Source organism: Phaseolus vulgaris, chromosome 3 (assembly GCF_051622355.1).
Source record: "Phaseolus vulgaris cultivar YP4 chromosome 3, ASM5162235v1, whole genome shotgun sequence".
Taxonomy (NCBI): Eukaryota; Viridiplantae; Streptophyta; class Magnoliopsida; order Fabales; family Fabaceae; genus Phaseolus; species Phaseolus vulgaris.
In genome coordinates this window covers 49,284,708-49,299,586 of record NC_143500.1, presented here as the reverse complement: position 1 = coordinate 49,299,586, position 14,879 = coordinate 49,284,708, and the positions used below count along the sequence as shown (strand labels likewise).

The window sequence follows — 14,879 nt, the reverse complement described above, 5'->3', positions numbered from 1 at the left end:
AGAGGTTGAAGAGAGAAATGATCTCACCATGAGGGTTCATCGTTGCTGAATTCACTTCTGATGGCCGAAGACTGAAAGGTAAACTGAGTCACTACACCTGAATTCCCAAAATACTATCAATCATCTTAATACAAACTGCATTACACGTAATTAAAAAAGCTCTACTTTAAGAATTCAAATTAAAACTCGTAATCACGAATGTAAGTAAGGTTGTACAGTTTTTTTTTAAACGAGTTAAAGTAGCAAGTTTAATATATTCTTTTTTACAGATTTACAAAACAATAAAAATATCCCTTTCACAACTTAATAAAGAAGTCTTTCTCAAAAAAAAAAAAACAAATGTAAGCAAGGAAAAAAAAGAGGAACACGTAAAAAGTTACAAGGTATATAGCTCTTCAAACAAAATATTGATATGATAAAAAAAACACTGGGTGTCGCTTCATATTTAATACATTACTAATTTATATATATCGACATCTATTTATAAATCATCCATTTACTTATACAATAATTGCACAGGTTGTGGATAGAAATTCCTAATTAAAAAGTTTAAATGAAGAATATAGTTCTATTTTCTCATCAAAGCAAAAAAAATAAAATTATATGTAGCCCACAACGATATTAAGCACACAAAATAGGTCACTCATTTGTACTACAGTAATAATCCAAACCTCAACATGCCAAATTTTTTCTTACAAGGTCATATATTCAAATCTCATTTAACCCTTTTAATTCAATGAACAAATTTTTTTCTTCTGACATTTTATTGATTTTGTAAAAACTGGAACATAAAGTTGAGAGTTGAGATCCGACAGCAGAAAATTTGGAAATCAACTCAAATTGTCTAAATTCTTAATTTAAAATCCTAGAATCACTCCGAATTTTATAATTAAAAAAGTATACTATTAATAAAAAAATTATCCTGAGATATTATATCTTGAAGAAAAAAGATTGAATATCTTTCAAAAATAGACAAGTAAATAAAGAAAAACAAAAGTAATAAGAGTATGACAGTCTTGATCTAAGAATTAGAGCACCCTTTACTCTCTGCTATAAAGTTTAATTTTGCTTTAAAAAGCATTTCCCACAACCTGAAATACCAAACAGCTTAGGGCAAATCGGTTTACAGAAAATTAAAAAATCAGATATTTTTTCTGTCAGTAAAATCGGATCTTTAAAGACACGATGAATGCTCAGATCAACGAAAATAAAACATGCAAAAGTGGGCTGAAACAAATAGATCCATGCACAAATCAAAAACCCATTTTTGAAAAACAAAAATCAATCATGAAAGGGGAAAAAAAGAGAAAAGAGAGCACAGAGAGATGAAGAGGATATACCCAGTAGATCTGGTGAAAGAAAGGGCACTGAGCAGCAAAAGTTGACAGCTTTGCACAGTTGGTCTGTCACGCAATTTCTCTCACTCTGTGTCTCAACTCTTTAAGATTTGAACACTGAATTAGTTAAGACTGAGACTGCTTTCACTTATAAAACACAATTGATCAGGGTTGTCTTGCAAACGTAGAGTTTGGACTATTATAGAGATTATCTTTTTACGTTGATTTCGCTTATATGGAAATGGAATGCGTTAGTTTCAGAAACGCATATGAAGTATGCTGTCATAGAGCATCATTGAAAAAATGTTCCAATAGCCATCCCCGTGTCACCTTTCTCCCTCCTCTCTCTCTCTGCTACCTGTCAGCGTTTCAGTATTTGGTCGTTTGTGAAATGTTTTCTGATTTGTTTTTCATTTTTCAAGATAATTCAGTCAATGAAGAAAAGAAAGAAAGTATTAAATTTATTCATTTATTTCTTTTCTAAATGAATTTAAATATATTATTTTTAATATGTTTAATGTAACTTCCTACAGGAATTTAATAATTTCTTTGTTTCTGCCTTTTTATATTCATTTAAAATGTGTGTTTTTTTTAAATTATATATTACTTTACAGGAAGGTTTTTTGCGAAAGTTTTTCCTTGTTATCCGTTGAATGAAGTCGTTTATTTTTCTGTATTTTAAATTTCAAACGAGAGGTTTAGGTCTATGGATTAAAAGCTGTTTCTTTTTTATTTATTTCTAATAGTCATTTACCAACATTTTTCTTCTTTCTTAGTCAATTCTTCGGTCAAATTATTTTTAATAATTAAAATTAAAAAAATTATTGATAAAGAATAAATAAAATAAAATAAAATAAAAGTATTTTAAAGATATTTTAACTATTATTAAAAAAATTAAGATTTTAATCCATTAAAAAAAGAAAAACTTGACCTTTCCAACACACATCTAACACAAATATTTGTAGAAAAAATATTACATTTGTCAATGACTGAAATGGTAGATTAATTTACAAGAGTATCTTTTCTAATTTAATTAATAGTGTCTTTTCTAATTTAATTAACAGTGTCATCATTTTGTTTTGTAAACATTACCAACAAATCTTTTGTATTTTGAGAACGTTGTTACATTTTATCGGCATTGTTACATATACATTTTTTGAGCTTTTATATAAGATATTGGATATATATTTAAGTGTTTTTTTTAATTTATTTATTTATTGTTGATAAAGAAATAAAAATAGATTAAGTTAGACTTTTGTAAATTAGGATAGGATACGAAAGATAAGTGTTGTCATCGGTTGATCTCGGATGGACTAAATGTACAAACTCCTCTTCTACTTTGTTTTCAATTGTTGCTTCAAGGTGTCGCTTTCCCGGGACAAAGAGGGTTTTACCTGTTGATCATACTCCGATAATCAAGTCAGTAAAAGCATTCAAATATCAAATTAGTTTTAATCTTAAGTATTCAGAAACAATGTACTCTACTAGGGGTTTCAAGCCCATTTTATAGATATCCCTTAAATAGTTTTCTCCAATCTCAACAGAGCGAGATTTCAATAGGGAGAATATAATCTCAACAAAAAAAACATATAATTATAACACAAAAACATATTGTCTACGTGCACATTTATTCTCAGGTGTTTAACAACAATAAAACATTATGTTCACATGCACCTTTATTCTCGGTGCTAACTACCTTATTCTCAACAACTTTTATTGGTATTTAATTAACGTATGTGTTATAAACAAACAATGTCTTCTATTTTAATTATCTTTTCGAGCGGTCTTACCAACTCTTGGACTAAGCTCATGGCCAACACTTTGGACCCATATTGACCTAAAAACCGAGTTGACCATACCAAAGTGCTTGGATCGAGATCCCGAACACTCCTGTCCAAAATTATGTGATATCTCTTTAAGTATTTCTTCTAATTTATTTATTTATTGTTGATAAAAAAAAATAAAAATAGATTGAATGAAACTTTTGTAAATTAGGATAGGATATGATAGAACAGTATAACTCATTTTCTTGTGCTTTTTCTTAAAGGCTCTTGAGTGACCTGTATTGAAGTTTGATTTAAGTTGGAAGCTAATTTTGTCATAAGGGGTTTAAGAGGTTTTTAAAGTTTTATTTGTCAATAAGAAATAAATTAAATAAAATTGGATACTTAAGGATATCCAAATCCATATAAAAAACAGTGTGCCTCCAAAATGTACAAACACAAAAAAATCCCCTGTGAAAGTGAACCAAAGATAAACTATTCCATTGTCTATTTGTGATTATACACAAAAGATAGGCATGGTTGATGAAGATAGTGTTGAAGAAAAATTATATTGAAATATAAGAGGATAGAAAAATTCTATGTTTGTTAATGCGGTTCATGATAATTATATATATATTCTAAATTTTAATATATATTTTAAATTGTATTTTTAATAATAATTTTAATTTGTTTATATAATTCAGCTTCTACTATATTAATAAAATAAATTTTTTATTTAATATCTTTAAATATTAATATATGATTTAAAATAGGGCCACTAAATGTATAACTAAAATTTAAAATAATATAATAAAGTTTATTTAAATGGTTGTACTTTTATATTTTCACATTTGAAAAGTATTTTCGATAAATCATGAATTACTATAAACAACAGTTTTATAATCTTTATATTTTGCCTTAGACTTTAATTAATATTTATATATATAATTAAAATGAGATTTGTTTGAGGCAGATAAGATAAATTATGGATGTGTGGGGGTGATAGAGCTAGATAAAAGTTAAAATACTAGATAAGATAAATTATGGATGTGTGGGGGTGATATAGCTAGATAAAAGTTAAAATATTAGATAAGATAAATTATGGATGTGTGGGGGTGATAGAGCTAGATAAAAGTTAGAATATTATAAAATATTTTTTTTTTATCAGAAATATATATATATATATATATATATATATGAAAAAAATAGAAAAAAAAATATTTAATTTTTTATCAGAAAAAAAATATAATTATTTCAGAAATACCTTCATCCTTATAAAAAATTATTGTGCAAAAATATCACAACAAAATCAAAAAATCGTAATAAAAGTTCTTGTAATTGCAGAAAGAAAAATTGCAAAACCTTCCATCATCAAACAAAACACAATCAGCAGCAGATTACTTAAATCCAAATCAATATTTCCATCCAACCTTATAGACAGTAAGCATAATGAAAATAAATAAAAAAAATTGTTTAATTTGTTGTTTCTTTAGAAAAGAGTAGATGAGGAGAAAAATAAGTTTGTCGATAAAACTAACTTCAAAAAGAATTTTGCAGAATATTTGAGCTAGTAACATAGTATGAAGGAACTTTTTTATTGCGGGGAGAGGGAGCTTTAAAACATAAATATGAGTGAAACTAGCTTAGTGAAAAAGATGAGATAAGAAATAACTACTAAGTCCACGTTATTCATATCAAATTTATCAAACAGTGAAAGTTTGAACATTCATAATGAAGTGTTCCATATGTAAACAAACGAAAAGGTTTGTGCATCTTCGACCATCGAGCACAGTGAATTTTTTTGGTATAGAATCCACTTTATTTCTACATTCTATCCTTCCAAACACACCATTACGCAAAGAAATAACCATATTCATTTGGGATATTAGGCTGAATTTCCAACGCAACTCTTCTGCACACGGGGCAAAGGTTCTTCTGCATGAGCCACTGTTTGATGCAATCAAAGTGAAACTTGTGGTCACATTGCTCCAGCTTCCCGAGATCCGATTCGTTGTCAAATTCTTCCTATAGATGGAAACAAATTTTGTAAAAGAAAGGTTAAAAGAAGACTAAGACGTGAACATGCCCACAATTTCCACAAAAAGAGAGTTAAGGAAACAATTACCTAAGCAGATACAAATACTATTTAGATCCAATAATGGTATAGTAGAAATGAGATACAGAAATATTTATTTTCACAATTATAATTAAAGAGTTTCATGTGTTGAGTTAACCTCTCAAACCAACTATGAATCGAAATGTAGCAGGACTCACCAAACAGATGATGCATCTTTGTTCATACTCTACTGGACCATCTCCAACAGCTTCCAGGAAAGTCTCACGTTCCATGTGCTGCATGATCGTATCGAGACTTAGTCCCGTAGACGGTTCAGCGTTCTCTATCTGCTTCAAATAATTATTTTTAGAGCAATAATCATGCCAAGTATTTTATTCTAAACTACAATGGAAATCTACTCTTCACTAGGAAAATAAGTGCAAATCAGTAGAAACAGAATGTGACGGATCAGATAAATGTCATGAGAAAAGAAGAAAGATAGAAATTATGATGTAAAAATGAAAAACAATTGTACAAAATTTATTTATTTATTTTTATAATTTTTTTATCAGTAAAAAAATGATATAAATAAATAAAGAGGTACTTTGGAAAACCTTAATTCATTTTAAAAAATAAGTATACATAAATTAGACAACAAAAAGTTCATTCAAAATTACTATAAACCTACAAATTTTTCGCAACATTTAATCCTTATAGCAACAAATATATAAGATAAAAATAAAATCTTTTAAGTGTGATTCACACAGAAAAGACTAAACCAAAAAAAATTATCACTTTCATAATTAAAACATTAAATATCATCCGACAATAACATATGTTTTATAGCAACCTCAAGAAGGTCCTGAAACGCAGAACTATCACCACACCATCATCAAATGAGGCACTCTCAAGCTAAGCTATGATTGTTTTGGTTCTGTTGTTTTAAGTAACATGAATGGAATTAAAGTTAGGCACTTGGAGCAGCCATGCTTTGTTGGTCAAAAGGAAGAATTCAGGTTTAGTGCAGAAATTGGAAGCTTCTAAGGGAGTTATATAAGTTCACTGTCACGGTTATGTAAGCCAAGGAAAGGGGGTCAAGGTTGATGCAGGTGCAGGGCTAATCTGGCCAGAGCCTATGCAGAATATTTTGAACTGTAGATTTATTATGTTCTGTTTTTCCTGGTGCCATTTCTACAGCCAATTCTGCAGCATTCATCTGGTTTTGCAGCTGATGTAAATGCTGTAGTCTAAAATTTTGTTATAGTAGGAATGTTTAAAAAGTTAATTCTATAGAGGTGGAGTTTATTGTTATCTATATACGGGATACCCCTAAAAGTATTCCTTTATTTATTTATTATATTAATTGTTGATAAAAAAATGTTTTATAACAATCATAATTCAAAATGATTTGCTATAGAACGATTTGCTATAAAACATATGTTAAATCATTATAAGATGTCTAAACACAAGGTAAAACACTATAAAATTGTAACAGCATGCAAATATTTGTGTGAAACTCTACCTCAAAGATTAGACCGCCACCATTGCGTAGAGATTCCAAGATAGAGTGAACCTGTATGAAAACAAAATGAAAATAGTTAACAATAATAAACAGAACAAACATGCATTTGACGCTTACTCTTTAACACCTTATGGGATACAATAAAGAGGTGTAGATAAGGTAAGTAATAGAAAGTGATAAAGAAATTAAGAGGAGTTAAAAGTCAATTATAGATGTGAATATATTTAGTTATTTTCCCCTGAACATCAATCTTCATTGTATCATGTGAACTATTTAAGATATAAACCTGTAGGGAAAGACCTGACCTTCCTTTTTTTCTATATTATATATAAAAGTTGTTTTATTAACTATATCGTTACCCTAACAAATGCACTTGAGGGTTTAAAGTGAGCCTAAAAAGTAGGGCTACCTTAGAAGGTAAAAGCATGGAGCGTACCTCAGGTGGAAGCCTTCTTCTCATTTCAGAAGAAAAAATATCGGGTGGAATTGCAGATGCTGGTGTTTGCTGAGGACTATGATGGTTCTGAGTGACAGAACTGCTTGGTGCAGCAGACTGGTTCATTCCTCGTGGGCCCCGTGGCTGAGCCGAAGTTGAAGAGCTACCATGTTCAAAAAATGGAATCATAATATCCAGTCTTGTGTGTGGACAGCGGTTGGGAGGAGTAGTCCTCACGGTTATGTTGTGAACAGTGGAGCTACCACTGGGCATGAGTGAACCACCCTGAATAGATATAGGGCCACCAGAATACAAGCGATGGAGAGGTTGCTGAACGGGATGTGTTGAAGCTCCGTTGAAATACAGACTTGCTTGGCTTGATAGCGGAGCATCAGAAGCTCTTCTCCCAATATTAGTATTCTCGTTTCTGTTAGCACCCGTATTCGGTGGTGGAATAGGTGTTTCAGTATTTTGTGGGCTCACATTGTTGTTATCTCCAACCTCAGACTCAGTAGCAACTCTTTTAGCCTCTTCTGTCTCTTGTGGACCCCCGTTTGAACTTTCACCCACAAAAAATTGTCCAGAACTGCAGAGGCTTCTTTTTCTTGGAATGTTCAAGGTGTTCGAGCTGCTTCCAACATGGAAGCTTGAAGAGGACATGTTAGATTCTGGTGGTGGAGCATTCAGGGCTTGCTGAAGAGGAACATCAGTGCCGGCACCAATATTGTTGTTCTCACCTTGTTGCGGGAGATTCAGTACGGGCTGGACATTAGGAGTTTCCTGAAGAGGAGCAGCAGCGCTGAGAAGATCGTTGTTGGAACCTTGTTGAAGGAGATTCTCTTCTGTCTCAGGAAACCCTTCAAGGAGCCCTTCCTCATTTTGGTTGTTTTCGTTAGCTTCTCCAACTGAGCCATCACCTTCAACAAAAAGGACATCAAATTATTAAAGAGTGTTCACAAAGAAAATGTTGGATAGGGGAATGACTTCACCTTGAGGATTCATTGTTCCTAAACTTGTGAAAGTCACTGCACCTGCATGAGAGCCCAATCAAAATATTATTAAACATAGTAATATTATTTCAAAATACTTAACTTATTTGCACGATTCTGCTATAAGTGCCACTGCAAAGCAGCAGCATCTAAATGAATTGATTACCATTTATCCTATTCAGAATAAAAAGGCATGTTCAATGCATCACCGAGCATAATCTAAGAATGGATTGAATATATTTGAAATTCCTGTAAATACATGAATAACTATGGATAAATTTGGTTTATTTAATATGTAGTCATATAATAAATTATATTACCAAGAGATATATTTCTTATTCAACAGGTAAAGGGGATCTCAATCCGTTCCCACCTCATCAATTATATCCCAACCCATTTCAACTAAATGTTGTATATAACAAACTATGACAGATGAACAATATAAGCTGATGCTCGTTTGAAAGTACTTTTAATCTTCTTAACATCATCTTAGTTTAGGCTGCATATAATCTCACAACACAAAATGCAGTGCAATTGAATGTAAAGTGACATGTGTAATATGCAGTATACAAATCATTTGTAGAATGAGAAAATCAGCATATATATTATCAACAAAAACAAAAGAATAAATAAAATCAAAATAGAGTACTTAAGGGTACTCCAAAGTTAGACCTTAAACTAGCTAGTTCAAGCTGTAGCTATGACCCTTCAAATACCAAATTTAAAAAGAGCCTCATAGTATCCAACCAAATTAAAAATTACAAACCATGTACTTGAGTAGTTGATTTTTTATATATATATATATATTCAAAGGTATAGAAGAAGACTAAATTATTACTTACAAGAATAAGCAAACACCAATTAGTAAACATTATCAAAATATAGATTGCATGTAAATAATTAAAAGACTTAATTATTATTTTACTTCTTAAAGTTCATTTATTAAAGTTAATTTAGTTCCGAAATTTTTAAAAAGTTCAATAATCTTTTTAAATAATTTAATGTGATTTTTATGTTAGATTATTCTTATTAAAATAGATTTTTCTCATCAATTTCACTATTGGACATTCAATGATAGTAAATTATTTTTTAAAAAGATTGAAACCATAACCATCACATTGAATTATTCTTAAAAGTTAAGAATACATTAAACTTTAAAAAAAAAAGAACAAATTTAACTAAAAATATTTTAAGACACTATGAAATTGATTTTTGACATGAAGAAAAAGTAATAAATCTATTTAAAAAGACTCAAATTTAAATATTTAAAACTAAAACTCATAACAACAAATGAAAGTAAAACTTTTCTATTATTTTCAATTAATGTCGTTACTATAATCATAAATGTCTTAAAGTTGGCATATATAGTATTTATTTATAAATCATTAATGATTGAAGGTGATATAGGTTTTTTTTTATCAATAAATAATAAAATTAAATTAAGGTAACATTTTAAGGATGTTGTAACTCTTATACGAGAACTATCAACTATATATAATTAATTTAGTACATGTACATCAAGGTAATGAAGGTGACACGTATGAATAAAAACACCCAACTAGTACGTTTATATGAAGAAGAATATGTTCTTGCGACAAGTAATGTATTTCCTACAACCTATAGGTTCATCCTAAAGCTATGTGCTCACACACGATGTTAAGTACACGCAAAAAGAAGGTCACTCATTTGGAATTCCACTTAAAAGAAATTTGTTTAAACATAACATAAGTATTTTTAGAATAAATACTTTTGAAATAAATTTTTATTTAAGAGGCAAATAATATTTACTTATTAAAATAAGAAGAAAAATACTTTTTTATTTAAAATAAACAGATTATTAAAAATAATATAAAAACCTACTTATTTTTAAAAATACGAACAGACAAAACTAGTCAAATACTTGAGTGAATACCTTATATGAAAACTGTTTCTTTCTCTAGTTCCACGTCAATGCGCATTAATTATTTGATATAAAAAATTATTAATATAAAAAATTATTAATAATAAAAAATTATAAAATATTTTTTAAATTCGTATTTAACATTAATTGTTAAAGTTTTAGCTATTAATTATTTTAAATCTTAAGTTAGTTTTAAGTTTTAAATTAAAAAAAATTAAAAATTAATTTAAAATAAAAAAATAGTTAATAATTAAAACTTTGATAACTAATGTTAATATAAATTTAAAATTATTTTATAAATTTTTATTAATAATATAAATTATTTTAAATATTAATAATTTTTAGTTTATATAATAGTGTTTAATTCATTAATAATTATAATAATTAATTATTTTTTATTTTTAAATTAATTATTATTAAATAATTTTTTTGTAGTATTAATAACCATGCGATCTCTAAAAATATTTGTCAAGTGATTAATGAAATATGAAAATATCACTTTTTTAAAAATTCAAAAAACATAAAATTTATAGATCTTTTCTATAAAAAAAATCCTTTTTTGCAATGTGTCAACTCCTGATTTACCACTTTGTCTTAATTTTATTATTTAAACATAAAAAAAAGCATATCGTTTATTAAAAAACATCTGAGATGTTATGTTAAAAAAATGAGAATTTCTTTTAAAAATAGACAATTAAAAAAAAATTAATAAGGGTAGTTTGGTATAAATTTTATTATTTTTTAAATACGATTTGATCTATAATTATATAGCATAGACACAACACGGACACGAAGATACGTATAATCTCTAAAATGTAGAACACAGGGATACGAATCTATATATTATATATGTTTTTCATGACTAGTTCAAAATGTTTTGTTTCTTAATTTTATAATCATAATAAAAATTTATATAATAAATTTGAGTTTTTAGAAAATTAATGTATTTTTCTTTTTTAAAATTATGTTAGAACCGTACTAAAATTTTTAAAAATCCAACAAATACTTTTTGAATTAGACACTTCATGAATACGTATCCTGCGAGTGTCATGCGAATGTCAGTGTCCAATACAAGAATCTGACACCGATACGTTATTTAAGAGAAGTGTCTGACCTTTATAGTTTATAATAGAATTTTATCCTTTTAAAAATTCGTGATTGACAATCGTAAAGAAACAAAAAAAAAATTATCACTAAAACCAGATCTTTAACGCAGATCAAAGAAAATAAATCATTCACGTATCAAACACCATTTTGAAAAGAAGAAGAAAAAAGTCATCAAAATCGAGAATGAAAAGGGGCAAAAAAAAAGGAGAAAAGAGAAGCAATAGAACAGTAAAATGAGATATAAAAAGGATAGAGAGAAGAGGATACCCAGAAGATCTGTAGAAACAAGAGCAGTGAGCAGCAAAAGTTCACAGCACTGAGCAGCAAAAGAAGTGAAGAGTGAAGGCTGAGACCTCTTTCATTTATAAGCACAAAAATCAGTGTTGACGTGCAAACTATTGTAGAAATTCTCTTTCTTACGTTGATATTTCTTGCTTTCATAAACACATGTGAAGCATCTGTCACCATTCTCCCTCTTTCACTCACCTTTTTCACTCTTCTCGCTAGTTGACAACTTTTCTGTATTTGGTGCTTTGTGAAAAAATACTTTAACTCCTCCCTATCCTTCGTTTCTTTTTTCAAGAAAATATGGTCAATGAATAATAGAAAGAGAGCAATAAATATTTAAATTTAAATATATTATTTTTAAGCTGTTTTATTGTAACCACAACCAGCATTTAATAGTTATATTTATGCCTTAAGTGTTATTTAAAACTAGTGATGACAAAGTCGCTTTAATTACAGTCACACAATTAATTAGATGAAAACTTCAAATTTTGGTGTCTAGTTCATCCATTTCCTACTATATAATAATAATATGTTATTTAAATTACGAACATTTTTAAATTAAGTTTTCATCTAACACTACAAGGAAATCATTGAATAGAAACTAATTCTAAAAATAAAAAATAATCAGTTGTCAATGAATAATAGAAAGAGAGCAATAAATATTTAAACTTAAATATATTATTTTTAAGCTGTTTTATTGTAACCACAACAAGCATTTAATAGTTATATTTATGCCTTAAGGCTCTGTTTGGATTAGGGAGGGGATGTGTGAGGATTTGAGGGAGTGGATGTCTGAGGATGTCTGAGGAAAGTGTGAAGAAAGTAAGGGTGTTTGGATTGGGGTATGTTAGGGTGGATGTGTGAGGAAAATTTATGGGAGTTTGTGAGTAATGTAATGGTTATGAGGGAATTTTAATTTTTTTTAAAGGTGTGAAATGTTACTTTACAAATTAACCCTTGCCTATTAAAAAAAATAATAATAAAATGAGTTGTTTTTGTTTAAAAATGAAAAACTTTCACACATTTCCTAGATTTAAAAATTACAATTAAAAAAATATATGTTAAATGTAAGTATGTATAATATAAAAACTATAATTAGAAAAAAAATATGTATTCAACAAATTAAATAAAAACAAAACTTCAAGTAATAAAATTGAAAAATAAATCAAATATTATATAAATAAAAAAGATATTATTTTTTAATATTAAAAACCCTCTAGAAATGAAAAATAAAAAATATTACAACAACAAAAATATAACGTAATTAACAATAAAAAAAAAATATAAAAAATTATAATAAAATAAATTATAACTCATAAACATAATAACTATATAAAAAATATATTAATATAAACATAACAAAAAAAAAACAAAATTTCAAATAATTTCTTTAAATATTAAACATATACTATAAAATTAAAAAATAAATCACATCTTATATAAATAAAAAATTACTATTTTTTAATATTAAAAAACCTCACAATAAAGCAATCTAAAAAATACAACAGTAACAAAAATATAACTTAATTAACCATAGAAAAGGATTCCATAAAAAATTATAATAAAAAATAAGGATAAAAACGTATTAGTAATATAATCCGATATAGTTAAATAATTAATTATTATTATTTTCTTTTATTAAATAATTGTGTTAGTTAAATTTATTTAATAACTAATATTTATAATAAAGTGTAGTTTGATACATAAAAATCAACATTTTATCACCATGGGTATGCCTTTTCAGAGAATATGTTTTTGCATGCCTGGGTCATCTAAAAAGTATTGTGCTCATTAAACCAAATAAAACATAACATAATACATAAATACATATTTTAATATATTAATTATATTTTCAGTTTCTAATGAATAATTTAAGTTGGAATAAAATTATTTTAAGTGATGGATTGTTTTTAGGGATTTTTTTGTATTAAATAAATTAAATATTTAGTATAAAATAAAATGAAAAATGTTTAGTATAACCTTTTGGTGATGACCATGATCCAACCCATGTAATATTTTCAATTTTAATTAGATATAGTATATTCTTTTCTTTTAAAAAAAACTAAATCCAACCACATTTAATAAAATATATGATTAGAACTTGAAAAATAGGTATCACCTGATCTACTCTAATAATTAATATATAAATGGAAGATTTTATTTAACTATATTTTTTTACACTGATTTATAATATTTTATAAAATAATAAACAAACTTAAAACTTCTTTAAAATTTATTATGATTTGTTTCTTCATTTTAAATATTATATATATATATATATATATATTTTAAACATTGTACAATAATTTTTTTAAAATACTAATACATTCAAATGAAGCATTGTGATACATTCAAATGAGGGTAAATTTGGAAATAAGGGATGCTGACATGGTTTTCCCTCTACATCTCTTCATTTTGAGGGGAGAAGATATTTACTGTTCACAGGTATATCCTCTCCTTCATTTCCCTGCACATCCCTTGATCCAAACCATGAATATCCACTCATATCCTTCCTCTTGAACAGTACATCCATGGAAGCAAACAAGGGGTAAACGTTATTTAAAACTAGTGATGACAAAGTCGCTTTAATTACAGCCACACAATTAATTAGATGAAAACTTCAAATTTTGGTGTCTAGTTCATCCATTTCCTACTATATAATAATAATATGGCTATTTAAATTACAAATATTTCTAAATTAAGTTTTCATCTAACACTACAAGGAAATCATTGAATAGAAACTAATTCTAGAAATAAAAAATAATTAGTTGTCATAGTTACTAAATTAGAGACCATTTTAGATATTAAAATTGGTATCTAATTAGCAATGAACTTTCGTTGTTAATTAGATAGCAATTTAGAAACTATAGTCTCTAATTTAGTCATTATAACAATTAATTATTTTTTGTAGTGACTTTCTTGTAGTGTACACACTATATATTCATATAATATAATGTATATCTATATAGAGGATTCATCTTCATAACTGTTTTTTGGTGTACACAATTTTTTTTTATTCTACCCTTATTTAATATATCAAATTTCATTAGTATAATAAAGTATTTTTTTCATTTCATATGAATTACTTAAAAAATAATTATTTTTTTTAATTTTTAAATTAATGTTAAGGAACAATTTTTATATGCAAGTTAAAACTCCCCCAGACTTCCCTCTATTTTTTTTTATTCTAATGCAACAACAAAAAGAAAAGGAGAGCATACATTCATCCTCATTCGATTTCCATACAAAATCTCACATATAAAATAAAATAACATCAATTTTCAATCACTCTCTCCATTCCATTTCAACCAATTTTATTTCTTGGTAAATTCATTATTCTTTTATATCTACCATCAAGTGAATTCTAACTTTAACATAAGCATCACCACACTCTCCAATCCCAAAACTATCAATGGAAGAAGACAAAAAGCTTGAAGAAGAAAAGAAACTCAAACTAGAGGAGAAGAAAAAAGAGGTTGAT

At 27.3% G+C, this 14,879-nt stretch overlaps 1 protein-coding gene across 1 annotated transcript; it reads right to left on the bottom strand.

Moving 5' to 3' along the window:
- Window positions 1–4,661: 4,661 nt before the first annotated feature.
- Window positions 4,662–11,438, bottom strand: LOC137805677 (E3 ubiquitin-protein ligase MBR2). Its single transcript, XM_090300539.1, has 6 exons — window positions 11,378–11,438; window positions 8,104–8,145; window positions 7,115–8,031; window positions 6,679–6,729; window positions 5,375–5,503; window positions 4,662–5,125 (listed from the first exon to the last, which is right to left on the bottom strand). The coding sequence occupies exons 2-6, from the start codon at window positions 8,114–8,116 to the stop codon at window positions 4,952–4,954; spliced, it is 1,284 nt and encodes a 427-aa protein (XP_090156665.1). The 5' UTR covers window positions 8,117–8,145; window positions 11,378–11,438; the 3' UTR covers window positions 4,662–4,951.
- Window positions 11,439–14,879: the final 3,441 nt, after the last annotated feature.

Excerpts from the sequence above, each read along its gene's own strand:
- LOC137805677 (XM_090300539.1), bottom strand. Across the intron at positions 6,730-7,114 it reads GAAGAAGGCTTCCACCTGAG|GTTCACTCTATCTTGGAATC; the intron begins GTACGCTCCATG and ends GTTTTCATACAG. Across the intron at positions 5,126-5,374 it reads AAAGATGCATCATCTGTTTG|GAAGAATTTGACAACGAATC; the intron begins GTGAGTCCTGCT and ends TTCCATCTATAG.